This window comes from Arvicanthis niloticus, chromosome 28 (assembly GCF_011762505.2).
Source record: "Arvicanthis niloticus isolate mArvNil1 chromosome 28, mArvNil1.pat.X, whole genome shotgun sequence".
NCBI classification, from domain to species: Eukaryota; Metazoa; Chordata; class Mammalia; order Rodentia; family Muridae; genus Arvicanthis; species Arvicanthis niloticus.
This window is the reverse complement of record NC_133436.1, coordinates 2,568,290-2,586,106: the sequence shown is the minus strand read 5'-3', so window position 1 is coordinate 2,586,106 and position 17,817 is coordinate 2,568,290. Positions and strand designations below refer to the sequence as shown.

Sequence of the window (17,817 nt, the reverse complement as noted above, 5' to 3'; positions counted from 1 at the left end):
GCCAGCTGGCCTGGACATGTGCTGTTCTGAGTCCTACCCTGGGAATTATGTCATTGCTGCACGTGAGTAGAGACAAAAGGAGCCCTGTTCTGAGCCCAGGATCCACAGGAAAGGATTAGGCACCTGGGAGAACAGAGGAAGGTGAGGCTGCCTGTCCTGGGAGAGGTGGAGCGCCAGATGGTCCTCACTGGCCAGCAGGTCTCAAAGGAAGAAGCCCTCTTACAGGTGTGCACAGTCTAAGCTTTGCAATTCCTGCACCGAAAGGAAGCTTAGAAGGTGGAAGAACTTCACTCCAGCTCTCCCAGTTCGATAGACTCTGTCACTGTGCTGTGACCCAAATGAGCCACAGGGACCCAACTAAGGGACTGAAGAAGGGCAGAGCAGGGAAGGGTGGTTTTGGTTTCAACCACATTGATGCCTTTTCTTGTGTGTGTGTGTGTGTGTGTGTGTGTGTGTGTGTATACATAGTGTATGCACATGCGTATACGTACATGCTGTGTGTGCTTGTGTGTATATACATAGTATATGTGTGTATGCACGTGTTTATGTACATATATAGTGTGTGTATACATACAGTATGTATGTGCATGTGTGTTTATACAAACATAGTGTGTGCACATGTGTGTACATGTATATACCTACATTGTGTGTGTGTTTGTATGCATGTGTGCATATATATATATATATATATATATATATATATATATATATACTCTTCTTATAACATGTGCTGCTTTTCATAGTAATGTCTGGAATAGGAAGAAAAGAGAGAGTCCAGCTGCATTCAGTGCTTCAGGTGGACTCCTGAGTGGACACCTGTGCACAGCGCACATCAGACCCATGCTCTCTTCATCCCTTCAGCTGTGAGAAGATGTGTAGCTCTAACATAGTCCAGTCTCAGAGTAGAAAGTTCATGCAGAGTGTAGGAGGGAACAAGATAATTTGGAGTGTCTCACTGTTCAGATCATTGCTTCCAATTGGCCCAATCATTCCTGGCAGTGAATCGATGAAGAAGCACTGGGTGGGGGTGGGGCAGCCCCTTGCACTGGCTGAATCGGACTGAGGGGCAGACTCCTCACTGATAAAGCTGGATGAAGAGGCAGAACCCTGCACTGATGAAAGGGGCTGGGGCACAGCTCCCTATACTGGCTGAAGAAGGGTTAAGACATAGACCCCTGACAATCAAGGAGGAACTGAAACACAAAGTCCTGGCTCTCAGCCTGAGGTGACTGTGACTCTCACCTTGATGCAGTGGTAGGTGGCATTGGTAGCACACACCAGGTTGCTGTTGGGCCAGCCGTCCAGGTCTGAGTCCTCCCCACAGATGAGCCCATCACCTGCGTAGCCAGTCTGGCACTCACACTTGTACATGGGGTCACTGAAGTGGCCCAGGTAGATGCACTCTGCATTCTTGTGGCAGCTGTGAGTCTTGTCCTTGCATGGATTCTCTGGCTCACATACCTAGAAGAATATCAAGAGAAATATGAACTACGGACAGAACTTACTAGGGAAGAAGTTGGCCACGGGCACCCCTGAGAATCCAGGGACTAGCTCATTGTGAAAGGACATTGAGAGTTTGGCAGCACCCTGGGTTCTTAAAGTACTAATCTCTCAGGAAGCTGACTTGAGTATTTTTTAGTGGTTATCTGAGCCAGATAGATATCATTTCTGAACTTACCATGTGACACCTGCTGCCATAACTTTGTTGCGACCCCCAAGGCATGGGTTAGAATCCATATCCAAGTATCATGGCTTCAGAAACCTCATTGGAGGTGTATAGCCATCAGGGAACCTCCCACTTCAGCTTGTCAATGCTCAAAATTCTCTCTCTCTCTCTCTCTCTCTCTCTCTCTCTCTCTCTCTCTTTCTCTCTGTGTATCTGTCTGTCTCTCTGTGTGTCTGTCTATTTCTGTCTCTCTGTCTCTGTGTGTGTTTGTGTGTGTATCTCTGTCTCTCTGTGTGTGTGTGTCTGTCTCTCTCTGTCTGTATGTCTCTGTGTATCTATCTAGCTCTGTCTCTTTCTGTCTCTGCCCCCCCCCTTCCCTCCTCTCTCTGGCTTCTGCCACACAATGACAATTCAGAGACATGGACTAGGTACCTGGTCCTCGATCTTGTGTTTCCAGACTCAAAATTGTGAGAAATATGTCTTTGTCCTATATCCCTACCCCCCACCTCAGGTATTCTGCTATAGCATCCTAGAACTGAACAAGGTGTCATTGCTACCCTGAAGTTCACAGGACCTCTGCATGAAGACATCTGGATTCTTCTGTGCCAGCAGGAGAGGCTGAAGATGAACCTGAGAGGCTTCCGTAAGCAAGGCTCCCCTCCGCATTCCTCTCTTTTTCCCTTTCCCTTTCCCTTCTTTCCCTTCCCTTCCATTCCATCTGCACTTGCCTAGACTTGGCTGACTCTTTCAAGCCTTTAGAAACGCAGGCAAGGCCAGGACCACTTACTTGTTTTTCTGTCCTAGCATCCTCCAGGCCAACCCCAAAGGGCTGGCTCCCCTTGTAGCGTGGTGGACAAGGCAGGCAATGGAAGCCAGGGTTGGTGTTGACACAGCGGGGAGCTTTGTTAATTGAGAAGCAGATATCTGTGACCACAGCACACTGTGAGGACAAACAGAAGTGAGTCTCTCTCCAGGTCTCCATAGGATGCCCTGCTGCCCAAGGCAGAGGTACCAACCTCATCCAGATCCTCACAGTGGGTACCATTGCCCAGAAAGCCCACTGGGCAAGAGCCACAGGACCAGGACCCATCAGGAAAGCTGTTGCACTTGGCTCCGGAAAAACACGGGTTGGATAAGCACCCATCTGCATGGAGGATGAGAGACAGGGCTAAGACAAGATCTCTCTCTCTCTCTCTCTCTCTCTCTCTCTCTCTCTCTCTCTCACACACACACACACACGCACGCACACACATATACATGTGGGCACACATACATACACACATTCAAGTATGCATGCCCTGTCACACATGGGGCAGCTTCTTTCACACACACACACACACACACACACACACACACTCACCAATAGGACAGCTCCTTTTGTTGCACATTTGGTGTTCTGTCACATCCCCAACACAGTCCTTCCCTCCATACTGGGGCTCAGGGCTGTTGCAAACACGTGTGCGCTCACGAATCCCTCCAGCACAGGTAACTGTGCAGGCCGACCAAGGAGACCAGGGGCTCCAGCGGCCATCAACTGTAGAGAGAAGGGAAGGTGGCTGAGAGGAGAAGAGAGGAAAAATGAAGATGTCCTGGCTCTTCCAGTGTAGTTGAGGAAACTGGGGTATAAGGGAAATGGGCTGGTCTACTGTGATTTCCACAGCCATGATTCTGGGAGTCATATTGATTACAGAGTTGCTGATAGATTGCTTTGCCTCTGGAATAAAAGCCTTACAATCTTTAATAGCCAGAAGCCTGAGTTTCCCTGCCAGCCCTGCAGGTGACCAGCCTCCAATCCGAAACACTTTGTGGGACTGATTCTTATTGCATTGGGCAGGTGGGCAGTGAAGAGCTGGTGAATTACCTGTTGTAGAAGCAATCCCCCTGCATCCAATGTACTGTGAGAACCCCGCCTCCCTGGGGAGGTCCCAGTATACTAAGCCGTGAGTCCCATAAGCTGCACCTTGGTGTGACTAAGACAGGCAAAGCCCTGTCCTGAGCTTCGGGTCCAAGTTCACATTCTGGCTTATTTTTCTGTAGGTGACAATCTCTGTCCATGTGACTGATCTGTGCAAGGTACAGAGGCCTTCAGGCCAACTCAGGAAATCAGAGGGTGAAACCAGGGTGGTCACTGGTGTCAGAGCAAAAGGGCAGTCACACCACCCTCACTGCGAAGCTGCAGTGGCTTTTGATATAGTAACCAGATTGGGTTGGAACAGGCCTTAGTGACCAGCCGCTAGCTGTCAGCCCCATAACACTACCAACAGCACCTACTCACTTGGGCACGGAGCACGCTGGCAGGTCTTAGTTTCCCGGCCGCTGCCCTTGCAGTTCTTGCCACCCATTTGGGGCACCGGTGAGTTGCAGAGACGTATGCGGGTTACATTGCCAACTCCACAAGTCACAGAGCATGAAGACCAGGGTGACCAGTGACTCCAGCCTCCATTCTGACGGACTGGCAGAGGAAACACAAAGAAGTCAACATCCCAGGCTATGACCCTGCACTGGGCAAGCCCCGAGATATGCCTTCCCAGCTAATCCACTGGAGAGGGGTATAGGGAGAACATGGCCTCACCCAGGAGAAAGCTTCTCACCTGGCAAAACCTTCCCCGAGGTCACAGCCTCCAGACACCATCAGATAGCTGCTGATGGCATACCCACATGTGGATTCATCCACCCTGCCCTGGACACTCACTTCTTGTATCACATTTGCCCAGGCTGCATGTCCTTGTCTGAATGGAGGGGCCCAGGCAGGTGTTGCTGGTGACATCACAAGACCGGCCTCTCTGCTGGGTCCCAGAGCCACAGGTGACAGAACACTCGGTCCATTCTGCCCAAGGAGACCAGCCCTCATCGTTGTCTGCAGCTAGCCAAGAAGGCAGACAAACACATGAGGTTGGGTCCTCCCTCTCCACATGCCCTAGGGAGGTCAGGCACTACAACCATATGGGGCCTGCTTTGGGGACTTCTTAATAGGGAAGGGCCTGGCAGGAGGAACGTTCTAGGGGAAGAGCCCACCACCTAAGCAAGAGCTTAAGTGTCTTCAAAAGGAAAAGAACACTGAGTGTTGATCTGTTTAGGGAAGCTGGCTCCAAAAACGAATGTTGAATTTTATCTACAGGAGACGTTTTCAAAGTCTCAATAGTCCATTTCTACGCAGCTTCTGTTGACTTGTATAAGGTAACAACACGCCAACCACTGGTTGAAATTAGAGGCTGGATAATTTACTTCCAAACACTTTAAATTAAAGAAAATTCAATAAAAAGGCAACTTTCTGGAATCAAATATTTTTATAGACACATAGGCTATTGTGTGTCAATGCTGGAGCCTGGGCTAAAGGTAAAGTGCATAGTAGGTCTCTTAGTAGGTGTCCCTTAGTAGGAGCCTCTCAGCAGGGTCCCTTTGAGTGATGAAGGAAGAAAAGAAGAGCAGTCACACAGTCAATACTGAGCACAGACATCCTAGCTGTCATACCCACGCTGTCTATTGTACCCTTGCCCTTGTCAAGATAGGGGAAGCAGACTCGGGCACCCAGCACTGTGGTAGTGGCATTGCTGTGTTGAGCAGGTAGCTGGGATTCTGGAAACACACCAAAAGGAAAGACCAGGATAAAAACAGGCCAGAGGCATCCTGAACACTCAGCGATGGTGACTGGGTAGGAAGGGCTGCCCACTCATGCCAGGAAGCCACAGCTGAGCATTACTGCAGGCCAGATCCAGAACACTGACATAGGGATTCAGAGACTAATTGGGAATTCTGGGCGGGGCAGGTTGGGCACTTCTAGAAGCATCTGAGCCTCCAGGACTCCTGCTGTCAGCCCTGCTCTGTCTCCACGGGTCGGACTTCACAGAACTGGCTCCTCCATGGTCCCAGTCTGGGTCACTTGGGACCTCTGTTACTTGAATCCCTCATTCAGTAAGTCTCTGAATTTTGTGTTTATTTACTGTATTATGGGTTTCAAAGCAACTGTTCACTCGGCCCGGGTCTAGCTGGAGCTCCTGACTCACAGCGGCTACTGACACGAGGGCCTTGTTCTTGGCCTGGGAGTTGGAACTTTGGTCCCCTCAGGATCACTGGGGCCCTCCTTGTCTGGGATGAGCCAGAACAGGACAGCTGCAGACACTTAACTTCTAGAATTCTCAGTGGCTTCCTGGCCACTGGCTAGTAGCTGAAGCAGGGCCTAGCTACCCTCTGCTCCCCTCCACTGCTTATCTCTAGGAATTTGAGCCTCACCCTCCTCTATTCAGGCCACAAAACAAATAAACCGATGCTAAGACTTACAACATGCACACCACAGGGGACACAAGGGACTTACAATGGGAACAGGATGGACAGCACTCGCCTTCCACAAAAGATGGGTTGGCACACGTTGCAGGTGAGCATGTGATCTGGTGGCACACCGTTTTAAATTTCTGAAAGCATAGAAAATAAATGGAAAACAATCCTTTACCATAATGGACATGGTCACAGGAGCTGGGTCGAGAAGGTAAATAGGATGGCTAGGTATTTTTCTGACTCCAAATCCTACTTCAAATATAGGGTTTGACCAGGCCCAGGCTGACTCTGTGAGCACTTATGCTCTGTTCTCCCACCATGAGCAGAGAGATGACAGCACCCACCAGCTTTTGAGTTTTCTGGGTGGAGAAGAGTATTTCCTGATTGCCCGATAACTGAGGTCAACACACGGACAGGGAACAATCAGGAGAAACTTAACCATCTGCATTCTCTCCATGATAACTAGGGCTTCCAAGACATCTCTGCAGAGCACTGAGGCCCTGTCAGAGATGAGTGGGATCAAATGCAAACCAGAGGAACACTGAGGCAGCTCTGTTTCCACTGTTCCTTTCCATAGGACAATGCTGGACAAGCCGTTTCACCGTCTGGGTGTGGTTTCTTTATGCATAGCACAAAGAGGTCGATTTAAGTTTCATTTGCGTGGACGTCCGTGTCTAAGGCTCTCTTATTGAGCCTCCTGTATATTTGAATATCATTTATACTTATGTGCTGAGCAGGCCATTGCCAGCCATTAGGATCTTTGTATGTCAATTTGAACATGCCTGCCCTGTGCAGGGCATTTCTGTCTCCAGGAGGACTTGTCTCTGGAACTCACCTTGCAGATACATGTAGTACAACTGTCCACGACCCAGGTTTCATTCTCTGCAAAGATTCGGCCCTCCTGAACACAGGCTGACATGTTTCTTGTCTTCAGAGGGCCCCCAATAAGCTCCAAAAGGAACTGGTTATCACTGGACTGGAAACAGAGGTGAGAGTTAAGGTAATGGCCCTCCTTCACTGAGGAATGTAGGTCAAGCAGAGCAACCATCAGGTGTAGGTGTGATGCTGCACACAGACCCTAGGGCCTGGTTCAGACAGATGGTACTGCAAACCTACATAAACTTTGCAACAGAGACTGCCCTACAGAGCTCAGCTACGCACACTGCACACTGTCTGTCTCTACAGCTACCCCACCTCTTCTCTTCTCACAGATAATATCAAATGCATAGTCAACCATAAATGATGTCTCCACAATCCCTGGGCTAACCATGCCTCATACATGAAAAAAAAAAAAAAAAAAGGCTACTATTGTGCACAGTGGGCAGATGTCAGGGGAGAGAGGAGGGACCCATTCATGATTGGAACAGAAGAACATGGCCACAATTCTGCCCATCTAGACATTATACTAGGGAAAGGAGGTAAATTTTACAAATCAGATAAACCCAAATTGAAATGCTAGTAAACATGTATGTATTTGCCTTGGCCAGCTCGGCACTCTATAGGTTTCTCCCAAGGTTCTCCCAAGGTGAACTAGAATACTAGGCCTTAGGGATCAGATGAGTGGTGTAGACCTTCTACTACAAGCACACACAGAAACAGACTACCCCTGTGGCTTTGTGCAGCTTCAGGGGTTCACACATTCCCTCGACCTCATATTAAGGGACCCAGACTGGAATATATTCCAGCTATAGAGAAGCTACCAGGCCCTGTGCTCAGCTCCTGTCTCTCCTGAACTCTGTTGCCAGGTTACCTGGCAAGCCAGGCAGGACCATCACCACATGTGAGCCTCAGGATTTTCTGGTGTAGTAAGGGATTACGTGATGCCACTGGGGGACCAGTACTAAGAGGCAAACTGAAGTAGAAGAGGACTCTTCCCAAAAGACAGCCTCCCAGAGCACCCTGCACAGGCCTTGGGGGTGAGGGGTGAGTGGAGCTTTCTCCCCCTGGTGATAAAAGGAGTCTTTCAGGAAGTGTTTGAGAAGAGTTCTCCCTGTCCCTGTCCTTCACCTCGCGATTTCACAGGCATTACAGGGAAGTACAGGTGGAAGACAATTCTCTCCTTCTTCAAAGCCACAGAACTCTCACTTTGTAGCATGTGACTGTCCCCTGCTTCCACACACTTTGGGGCACACATTCATGTCTGTCAGCCTTGTTTGCAGAGACATGAATTTACAGAGAAATGCCTGTAGGGCAGAGACATTTCTAAAGCCTGGTGGCTGCTCCTCTCAACACTCAATGCCTCATATAAGATGTCTTCCTCTACATGGATGTCTTATTCTCCAGGAGATGTATTTCCCAGAGCCACAGATTCATTATGGAGCACATGTGTCCTCCGACTGTGTTTTTATTTGCAGCACTTCTTACATCTCTCCGTCTTCCCTCTCACTAACATGTGGTAGGCCAGGATTCCTGAAGGGCCTGACCTGGGTGTCCCCCTGATGTGGCTTCCTAATCAGAGTGTCTCCAAAGTAGTGAAGTATTAGTTCCCAGAGGCCCGACTGGCTGTTTGGTGAGGCTGTCAGAGGGCTGGTTCCTGAGGCTTTCCTGACAGACTTCTGTCTGTCCCCACTTGCCACTTCTACCCTCCACCAGGTACCCACCACTCTCTCCAGGTTCTTGCTCAGCTGATTCACCATGACATGCAATCCAGACAGCTCATTCATCATGTTGCTCAGCTCTTCGCATGAGTGTGTGCACACTTCCTGTGCCTTCTCCACACCCTGCACCACCAGATCTGTTGTGACGTGAGGACTCAGATGGAGTGTCTCTGTGTGTTCACTGATGGCGTTGACTTCAGCTAAAGGAAAGAGAACATTTTAGTGGAGTACAGTCAGACTGGCAACTGTAAGCTGGCACCCATTGACATGATCACCAGAGCACAGTCTCTGGGGAGTCAGACTTGCAACTGTAAGATGGCACCCATTGACATGGTTATCAGAGCACATGTCACCTCTGCAGCTATAAACCTGCACCCATAAAAGTCTCTGCTGTCTTGGAGTGGCCACATGTTAAATCGTATCCATCAACACAAGAACATTTGGTGGCAACTGCTTCCAATTAAGACCCATGCTTGGCAAGAGGAACCTGTCCCACTTTGTATGATTCCCTGGCAGGGCAGAGGTCTAGACTAGGAACAGAGAAAGGCAGAGCAGAACAATGAGAGACAAGCCATTTGTAATGCAGGGCCACATATCACATAGCTCATATATCACATAGTGTTGAGAGACACTGTCTTTTCCTCATCTTCAACCCCAAGTCTGTTCCTCCAACACATAGCCCATGTACTCACCCCTGCCCTCCAGCCGTCCTATGTACCATTTCAACCTAAGTGCCCACTCATGGGCTTCCTTTCAGAATAAAAGCCAACTCAGGTGTCTTCACACCAGAGACATACACCTCCAAGACACACTGTCTTCTCTCCACACACTATGCTCTGCTTCCACTCATATGCAGACACTCACAGTCTTGATGCAATCACAGGGAGTCTGCCTGGGCCATGCATGCATAGACTCCTTGATTCCCAAGTAGCTCTGAGACAAGTCCAGAAACAGAGTTATCCCCAGTCAAGCTGGAGTGTAGGGCTCCAGGGAAGGACAGGCTTCAGGGAAGGACAGACAGACAGAATGACAGGCATTCACTCCACACTGAGTGTTCATTACTTGGGCTCAAAATCTTGTTGCACTCCGCATGGCTCCTGGGAGCTGCTAAATTCCAGTGTGCTCTTAACCGTAAAAAGCCACGCTAGTATAAGTATTTTTTATACCCAAGTAGACAGGGACACTCATAAATTGTGGATTTAGGAGGCTTTTATTCATCACTTATCTTCATTTATGTTTTTAAACATTTACCTTACCTAAGATACTTCTTTTTCATATCTTAGAGTTAAGCAAAATAAGCCAGTGTGTGCCTTTGTTTGACCCTGCCTCTGCCATGGAGGGGTTTGGACTGATGATAGAAAAATGTTTGAGAAAGTGTAAACCCACCCCACCCCCAGATCTATAACAGGTTCTACAGCTGTGAAATTTGAGTGGCTTAGCCTTGAAATGGAGAAATTCCTATTTTAACCAACATCAAAAAATGCCATACTCTGAGACCAGGCTCATGAGCTCACTCTCTGAATGAATTGAATATTCAAGTCTGGTGTGACCATTGGAAGAGAGCAGAAGTCTCTGCCAGGCCTAAGCTCTTAGTGAAGAATTCACAATGAGTCCTGATGAATACACATAAATCCAGCTAGTCCAGTCTTACTCCCCATATTAAGAGAACAGATTTAGACTTCTGTGTAAGTGTGTTTTATTAAGGAGGGTTCAGAACTTCCAGATATGTTTGAGTGTTTGCTTTTAATAGTTCTTTGTGTGGCTGACTTGTAGCTCTCAGCCAAATTATCCTGCTGAAGAAATTTATGTTAGAATATGTTCAAAAGCCACAAAAAAATATGAATGGTCTTGATAACAGAAAGGAATATCTCCTCAGAACCCCAAAATTTAGACTGTTATTATGAAAATCTATTCAGAATTGATCCTTGACAATTTTTCACAATTTTTCATTTTTAAGGACTGGAAGTCTAAACTGACCAGCAAACTCACCCACAGAGGATAAAAACACTTGACCCAAATCTCTGCCAGGGCACAAACACACATGGCCCAGCAGCAATCCACCAGGACAGGACAGAAACTCCTAGAGCAGAGCTTACCCACCTCCCTGGCTGTGTTGACATCCTTTCTTGCTTAGAATATCTTCCACAGAATCTGCAAACACGAGACGAACATTCTGCAGCAAACCCTAGAGGAAGAGAGGAACAGGGCTGCGGATGAACCATAAGCTTGCTGGAAGCTGGGAGCACTCTACAAATGCAGAATACAAGAGTCCAGTAGCGCTGGGTCACCTCTGCTTTATCCAGCAGTCTGAAGTTATCAGTTACCCTATTCCTGTTATTTTTAAAATGTTGCTATAACACACACACACACACACACACACACACACACACACACACACACAGGGGTTTAGCATAAAAAAATTCTAACTAGGAGAAGATTAACCTTGAAGAATTAGGGAGGCCTAGGTATAGGCAACTTCTGGTCCCTGTACATTCCTAGGTAGACATGCTGAGCTATTTCTTCGAGTAGAACTGCAATTCTGTGTTGTTGTTTGTGATTCAAGTCTCAGAAACATCTAGGTTCACACAAGGTGGCCCTTGGGTCACACCAGGAGAAGGAAGATAATGCTGTAATATGAATGGGTCAGTCAGACAGTCACAGTAGCACCTGACAAAGTATGCCTACCTAGGCCTGTTACTAAACTACCTGATCTCTGAAATACATTTATTTCCAAGAATAAATGCATGCCTGCCAGAAGGCAGTGGTCAGATAACCGTCCCTTCATTTGCAGTGAGAGAGGAATGGATACACTCAGCAGAAGTTAAAACATCATAAGTAAAAAGTCCATTTAGCACACTTGACCTCGAGAACACACTTTTGGTTGTTGTCGGAGGTTATAGACTGACCAGGAGCCATGGCTTACCTCCACCCAGCATTGAGAGAAAGGACCAGAGTGCAATGCTGATGGGCCATAGAAAGTCAAGACCCAGAGCCTCAGTATGACTCCAGTGAATGGTCTCCATGCCAGAGAAAAAATGAATAAACCCCAGGAAAGCCATTATAATCGGGGTCATCTGTGTTGACTCAGCATTGCAGATTCTTTTTTTTTATTGGATATTTTATTTACACTTCAGATGCCATTCCCTTTCCCCTTTCCCCATTACCCCCCCTTAGAAAACCCCTATCCCATGCCCCCTTTTCCTTTTTGCACTTATACATTTTTTTAACAATGTTAATCAAAGGCTTTATAAGTTTGGTAATGCTCAATCAGAGGTGTAACCCACTACCCAACCTAGATATATCAACTATCTTTGACTGGTGAAGACACGTGAACATCTGCCTCCCTGTCTCCCCCCTCTTTCTCTCTCTCATCACCTAGCTTCTCCTCTCCTTCTTCTCCTCCTCTCCTTACTCCTTCTCTTCCCCTCAGTACTCCTCCTACCTTAGCTCCTCCTACATAGCACCCTTCCTGTTAAAATGAAACTTTTCTCTCAAAATACAATTAGAGCATAATTATGCCAATTTGTACCAGTGAGGTACAAGATAGTCCTAATACCCAGTCCATCATTTTGTTGACTAACCAGAACCTCTGTCATCTCTCCTAACTAAAACATCCTCTTCGTGTGTAGCTTCTAAGGTCTACATTCAGCGTTTCAGATTTTAATTTCCCAGTTTTAGAAGGATCCAAACTTCTTATGCCTCAAAGAAGGGTTGGGGTGGGGGTTCTCCATTCACAAAGCAGCAGTTTTTCTTTAGGAAACTCAGACTGTCTTTAGTGCACTAATAACTTCATTTCCGGAGCAAGGGTTAGGATGAGGTTTCAGGCCTAATAAAGTAACGTGGGGTTTCCTGAAACATGAGGATTCTCTCCCTCAATACCTGACACAGGCTTCCAAGAGCGACATATCTGTGACACAGTTCTGCTCCACACAGCTTGAAAATGTGTATTCTATGCATACTGAGCGTATGATTTTGAATATGTGCGTACACAAGACCCATGAGTACAGGGGTGTGGTGCACATGTGTGTGCACGACCTCTTATGTGTCCCTCGTGTATGTGGAATTTTATGTGTCAGTATTATGCTTATAAGTGTGAATGTCTGTTGTGTGTGCATGCGAAATGTGTGTATTTGTGAAGCATACAAGCTTCTGCATGTTTGTGCAGTGAGTGTGAATGTATTGTGTAAACTTAAAAGCAAGTGCACTATACAAGTGTGCACTTGTGGTAGATATATAGGTGTGTGTGTTGTGTGCATGCACATGTGTGACTGTGCACATGTCTGTGTATATCATGTAAGTATAGGTGGTTGAACAAGTGAGTATGTGTGATATATATGAATGTGTATGCAGTGTGTATAGGTGTGCAAAGTGTGCACACATGTGCCACAGTATATGCTACATGCTTCTCCAAGGAAGAGGTTACATCCTTTCTCACACAAAAGCTACACTGAGTTGCCCCATGCTGTGAGCTTGCTAAGAGGTTCTATCCCATGGCTGTCAGGCTACTTACGCACCCTGAAGTGACTCTCTCGAGATGCACCTTTGGCCACATACATTCTGCTCCTGTCTGCTTCCAGCTGCTCATAGAATGGTTCTTCCAGGGTGACACTGTCAATAAGATCACAGCCCACATACAGGCTGTAAGTGTCACTGGCCACCTGCACAGTTACATTCTTCCACTGAGAGTCAGCCAGGCCCACATCCTCCAGGAAGTTGGTATGCTGGTTGCCTTCTACCCAGTAGTTGAGGTCCAAGGTGTCCCCCGGGCCATTGGACACAATTTCAAACTGCCTCTGGGAGGTGCCGGGGCCTTCCAGCACCAAGAGTGTTCCCCGAGACTTGCGGTCCTGCTTCAGCTGGGCTGTGAGAAAGAAGCCCTCCTTTCTCCTTGCAAGCTTGACAATCCTGTTGAGATCATCTGTGTTCACTGGGGGGATGTAGTCAAACCGTACAAAACGGTAGGCGGGCACCCCGGGGTCAGGCCCTCGGAACAGTTTGGCACCGATGGTCTTCCGGTTAATGTTGCTGATGCTGAAAAGGTCAAATGAAGCGTCCTCGCCGTGGTCACCAGCTGCCAAAGGGAACCGCAGGGGCACAGTTACCACAGGCTGATGTGAGGCTTTCTTAGATGCAGGCTGGAGAGCCACAAGCTCACAAAAGCTTCCCCGAGACAAGACACAGACCTTCTCCGTGTATCTTACCCTGATCGAGTCTGAACAGTCTACCCCCATGCAGCAGATGTTCTGGGCCTTCCCACAACCCAGAACATGCCTTCATCCAGAAATGTCAGCACTGTGCACCTGCTCACATCTCACTGCAGGCTCCTGAGTTCCAGCCCCTGACCCTGGCTCTTCTTTGTCCCAGATATGGGCTGAGCACAGCCTCCCCTCCATCTTGTGACGGGGAAGAGAGGGGCTGAAAGGGGGACTTTTGACTGTGTCGCACATGGTATTTCAGGATCCACTAAATCCTATGTTGCATTCTGGGGATGATATTCTTTCTCAAACATCTTCTCATTTCTACAGAAAGACTGTCAGTGAAGTAGTAAATAATACTGTGCACTATGAATCAGTAAGAAACAGTATCTGAGACAACAATGGACCTCACCCTATCAGTAACTGTTTGAAGTCACCATCCAGCTGCCAATGAGAAAATCACCAGATCTCATCAAAATTAAAAGAGGTTCAATAATTCAAAATGATACACCTACTACAACGTTAAAACAAAGCATAGCTTCTTCTCATCAAGTACCTGGTGACTGGAAACACAGAATAAACTGCAGTGTATAGAGGCGTAAATATTGTCATTTTTATAAAGGTGTTGATGGCAGCACAATTAAAATAATTAGACTCTGTGACTACTGTTACTAAAAATGGCAGTCCAGATTTTATAAATTATTTTATAAATTATAATGTACAAAGGCCAAGCTATGTGAACAAGCACCTCACTGCTTGGTGAGCTCTCTCATTGGTCAAAAGGCAATCTCTCTGTGCTGTACAGACTCAGAAGTCCATGATATTTTTTTTCTTACAAGCATGTTTTTTAAAAAAGTTTCATATGTAAGATACAACTACAACTGCTTGCTGGTCTCTTGCCTGCAGCTAAGCCACACTGCAAACCGAAACAAGAAGAAATATTCATACTCACCATAAGCTCTTGGCCCTATGCCCAGAGCCAGCAGGGCCAGTGCCCAGAGCATCCTGTCTCCACCGGTGACCCTTAGGAGAAAACCAATCTTGTGGCTGAAGAGTGCACAGCTACAGCCCGAGTGACACTGGGAAGTTTGAAAAAGAGTTTTCACACAAAAATTCAGAAGCAAATGTATCTGTGGGAAGCAAAACTCTAGATAACAAACTTTCTTTCCAACTAGGTTGTTCCAACTGCTACTAGCACTTATTCCACTACTTCTCCTGATGTCGAGGTGAGGGGGTTCCTGAGGCCTCTTGCTGTACTATCACCATAACAACCCGGGATTCCTGTGGCTGTGATTGTGCCTGCTCTTTGGGGAGCCAGCAGAGGCTATGCTAGACCATCATTTCCCTGGGAATTCTGCTATAGACCAGTTGCCAAGACTTAAGTCCAGGAGACCTGAATGCAGGCAAATATCCTGGCTGGAGAGAAGACTCTAGAGAGAGGCTTCTATGTAAATGTCCAGGAAAATCAGTTATGCATAACTTCATTAAATGCAATCAATACTAACTGCATTTCAAAGTTTGGAATAAACTTGGTTCATTTTTCTCAGAACAAGCAGAAACTTTTCCTCAGCAAGGGTTTTAGCCTACTTTTCTCTTCTCCTGCAGGCCTGTTTTTCCATTAGCAGACTCTGGATCAGAAGTCAGGAGGCCTGGCCTGAAGCCTGGCTCCTTAGCTCCTCTGTTAACTCCTGATGGGCTTCCCTATGCTCTCCTTCCAACAGCCCAGGTTCTGTTCCATGTCATTCCCTGCTCTGTGGAAACTGATCCATACACTAAAGTCCTCCACTTCTCTTCGATGGCTAAAACGGCAAAGCTTCTCACTGATAAGGACAGCCAAGCAGATCCCCTCTCCAGAACATTTGGTAAGCTGGAAACAGTGCCATCCACAAAGGGAAAGTTTCCTCCCCAGAGGGAGGCAATGGAGCAAGAACCTGGTCCAGCTTCTTCCACAGCACTGACCAGTGCTCATGTACTGAGCTCTAGGTATGTTGCAGGAGGCAGCCAAACACGCCATGTCACCTGAGCGCTAACAGCAGCTTTCCCACCCAGGTGGAAAAGAGGCAATCTTTTCGCCCACTAAGTTCCTTTGTCCATAGCTTGAAAAACCTTACTCTTATAACATCTGCTTCTTTAGATGCTAGAGAAAGAATGAATATCTACAGAGCTCTGCGAGGCACAGCAAACACTCAGGCCCTGGAACTGTGGCATTGGAGGGTCCCTAATGTCAGGCCACGAGGTGACATTTTTCTGAGAATTCAAGTATAAGGTGGACCTTGTCAGGTACTTTAGAGAATCTTCAGAGTCCACATCTGAAGACTCCAGTCTGCCCTATCCCTGAGTCCCTAAGCAGGTGTTTGCCACAAAACAGTGGCCCCTGAGCCCCATCTCCAACTTTCTCCTTATCCTAAGGACAAATGCAATATGCTGCCTCTGCAAAGGCAAGTTCCATCTTAAGATGACATTTTACAGCTCAGGGTGCCCGGCACACAAACACAAACAGAGTTCATTAAACCGTATTTTGGTAAAACCAAGCTCAATCAGGAGTGTCACAAGTAATCGGCAGTCATTAATAGCATCCCATCTCATCTTGCTGCCTTCCCCAGATGAAAAAAGGAACCAAGAATGGAATAGTATTTGGTCCTGGATCAAGCCTCCTGGCAGCCAATGCAGTTGCATCCAAGCTCCATAGGCACTAGACACAAGCACACACCACACACACACACACACACACACACACACACACACACACACACACACGAGAGCCTCTTCCCTGTCCATAAGTCCTCACTGCAGGTTATGGGTAGACCTTCATAGGTTTACTGCAACAAGCTATTATCACAACTTATATAGGTCTTACACAAGTTCACCCGGCAGGAACAATCAAAGTGAAAGTGTGTTTACTGGGTGGTCTCTAACACCTACTGCTCTGCCCTCCTCCCCTTCTGCACCAGACCACTTACTTTTGGCTGCCCCCAGGCTACCAGCTCTTTTGTATGCAAATTAGCCAAACTGCAACCCAAACACAATCCCTGCAGTGCCCTCCCTCCCTGTACATTATAATTACAATGACAGCAACTTGTTCAGCTCCTACTAATGTTTAGAGTCAGATGGCTATAATCCCGTTGATTATTTTCACATTTTCCAAGGGATCCCTTGACAATCCTTTCTCTGCTTCCTCTTCCCTAGCAGACGTCGGCAGAGAAACTTTCTTATTTTTAAGTAGAAAAATGACAGTATCCCTCCCCAAAACCCAGTATGAAGCTAGCCAGACTCTTATTGTTTCACAAGGTTCTTGCTGTGGGAGACCAGAAAAGACCCTGGGGACAAAGAAAGCAATGAATGTTCCTGACAGGTCAGTAACTATGCAGGGTGAGGAAGCCTCTAGACAAGGTGTCAGAGGCCACAACTGAACTTTCCCTCTAGCCTCTTGGAAACCACAGCCTTTTCTGAAAGATCCACAACCAATGAAATGTCTTAGAAATAAAAAGGTACCTGGTATGTTTGAAAATGAATGATGACGACGTCAGTACTCTGAGTCTGTCCTGGGGGGACTAGCTGCCGCTGGAGAGGAGAGGCCTGGCCAGGGAGGCTGCAGACCTCAGACTTGCGCTCTCTGCCTCCAGGCAGTGACTGGTTCCTTTATACGCCCTTTCCCCAAGAGGCCTGTCAATCAGACACATGCGGAGGCACGTTTAATTCATTCTTTCGAAGGAGTGTCATAATTCCTCCTCTGGTCTCACCATTTGCTCAGAGTACCTGGTTACCCAGCCCAAATCCAGCCCCTCAGAGCAGAAGCCCCTCCTACATGTCCACCCAGGCTTTCCAGACAGGGGCCCTGGGAGGAGTCAGACAAGAGGGGCAGGCCGGGACTCACTTTTCCTGTCTTCTCTCAGGAAATAAAATGCTATAAATAAAACCAGCAAGATTGGCTGGGACTCCCCATTTCGCTGAGGAGAAAAAAAAATGCCAATTCTATGCTTTAAATGTGTTTCAAATTACCCAGTGTGATACTGGCCTTTCTAAAGCAAGTGAGTAACAGTCAAAAAGATGGGACAGACAATAAGTTTACCATGCTGCAGGGAAGTTA

At 47.3% G+C, this 17,817-nt stretch overlaps 1 protein-coding gene across 1 annotated transcript in view; it reads right to left on the bottom strand.

The window, feature by feature from the left end:
- The window catches only part of Thbs2 (thrombospondin 2), a 28,373-nt gene extending 10,885 nt beyond the window's left edge, over positions 1-17,488 (bottom strand). The window contains exons 1-13 of the mRNA XM_076926571.1: positions 17,223-17,488; positions 14,683-14,809; positions 13,050-13,606; positions 10,636-10,720; positions 8,539-8,735; positions 6,774-6,914; positions 5,979-6,075; positions 4,359-4,529; positions 3,942-4,118; positions 3,027-3,200; positions 2,683-2,810; positions 2,454-2,606; positions 1,243-1,461 (exon numbers count right to left, since the gene is read on the bottom strand). Of these exons, the coding sequence (XP_076782686.1) occupies positions 1,243-1,461; positions 2,454-2,606; positions 2,683-2,810; positions 3,027-3,200; positions 3,942-4,118; positions 4,359-4,529; positions 5,979-6,075; positions 6,774-6,914; positions 8,539-8,735; positions 10,636-10,720; positions 13,050-13,606; positions 14,683-14,734 (2,151 nt within the window). The 5' untranslated portion in view covers positions 14,735-14,809; positions 17,223-17,488. The remainder of the gene's footprint in view (positions 1-1,242; positions 1,462-2,453; positions 2,607-2,682; positions 2,811-3,026; positions 3,201-3,941; positions 4,119-4,358; positions 4,530-5,978; positions 6,076-6,773; positions 6,915-8,538; positions 8,736-10,635; positions 10,721-13,049; positions 13,607-14,682; positions 14,810-17,222) is intronic.
- Positions 17,489-17,817: the final 329 nt, after the last annotated feature.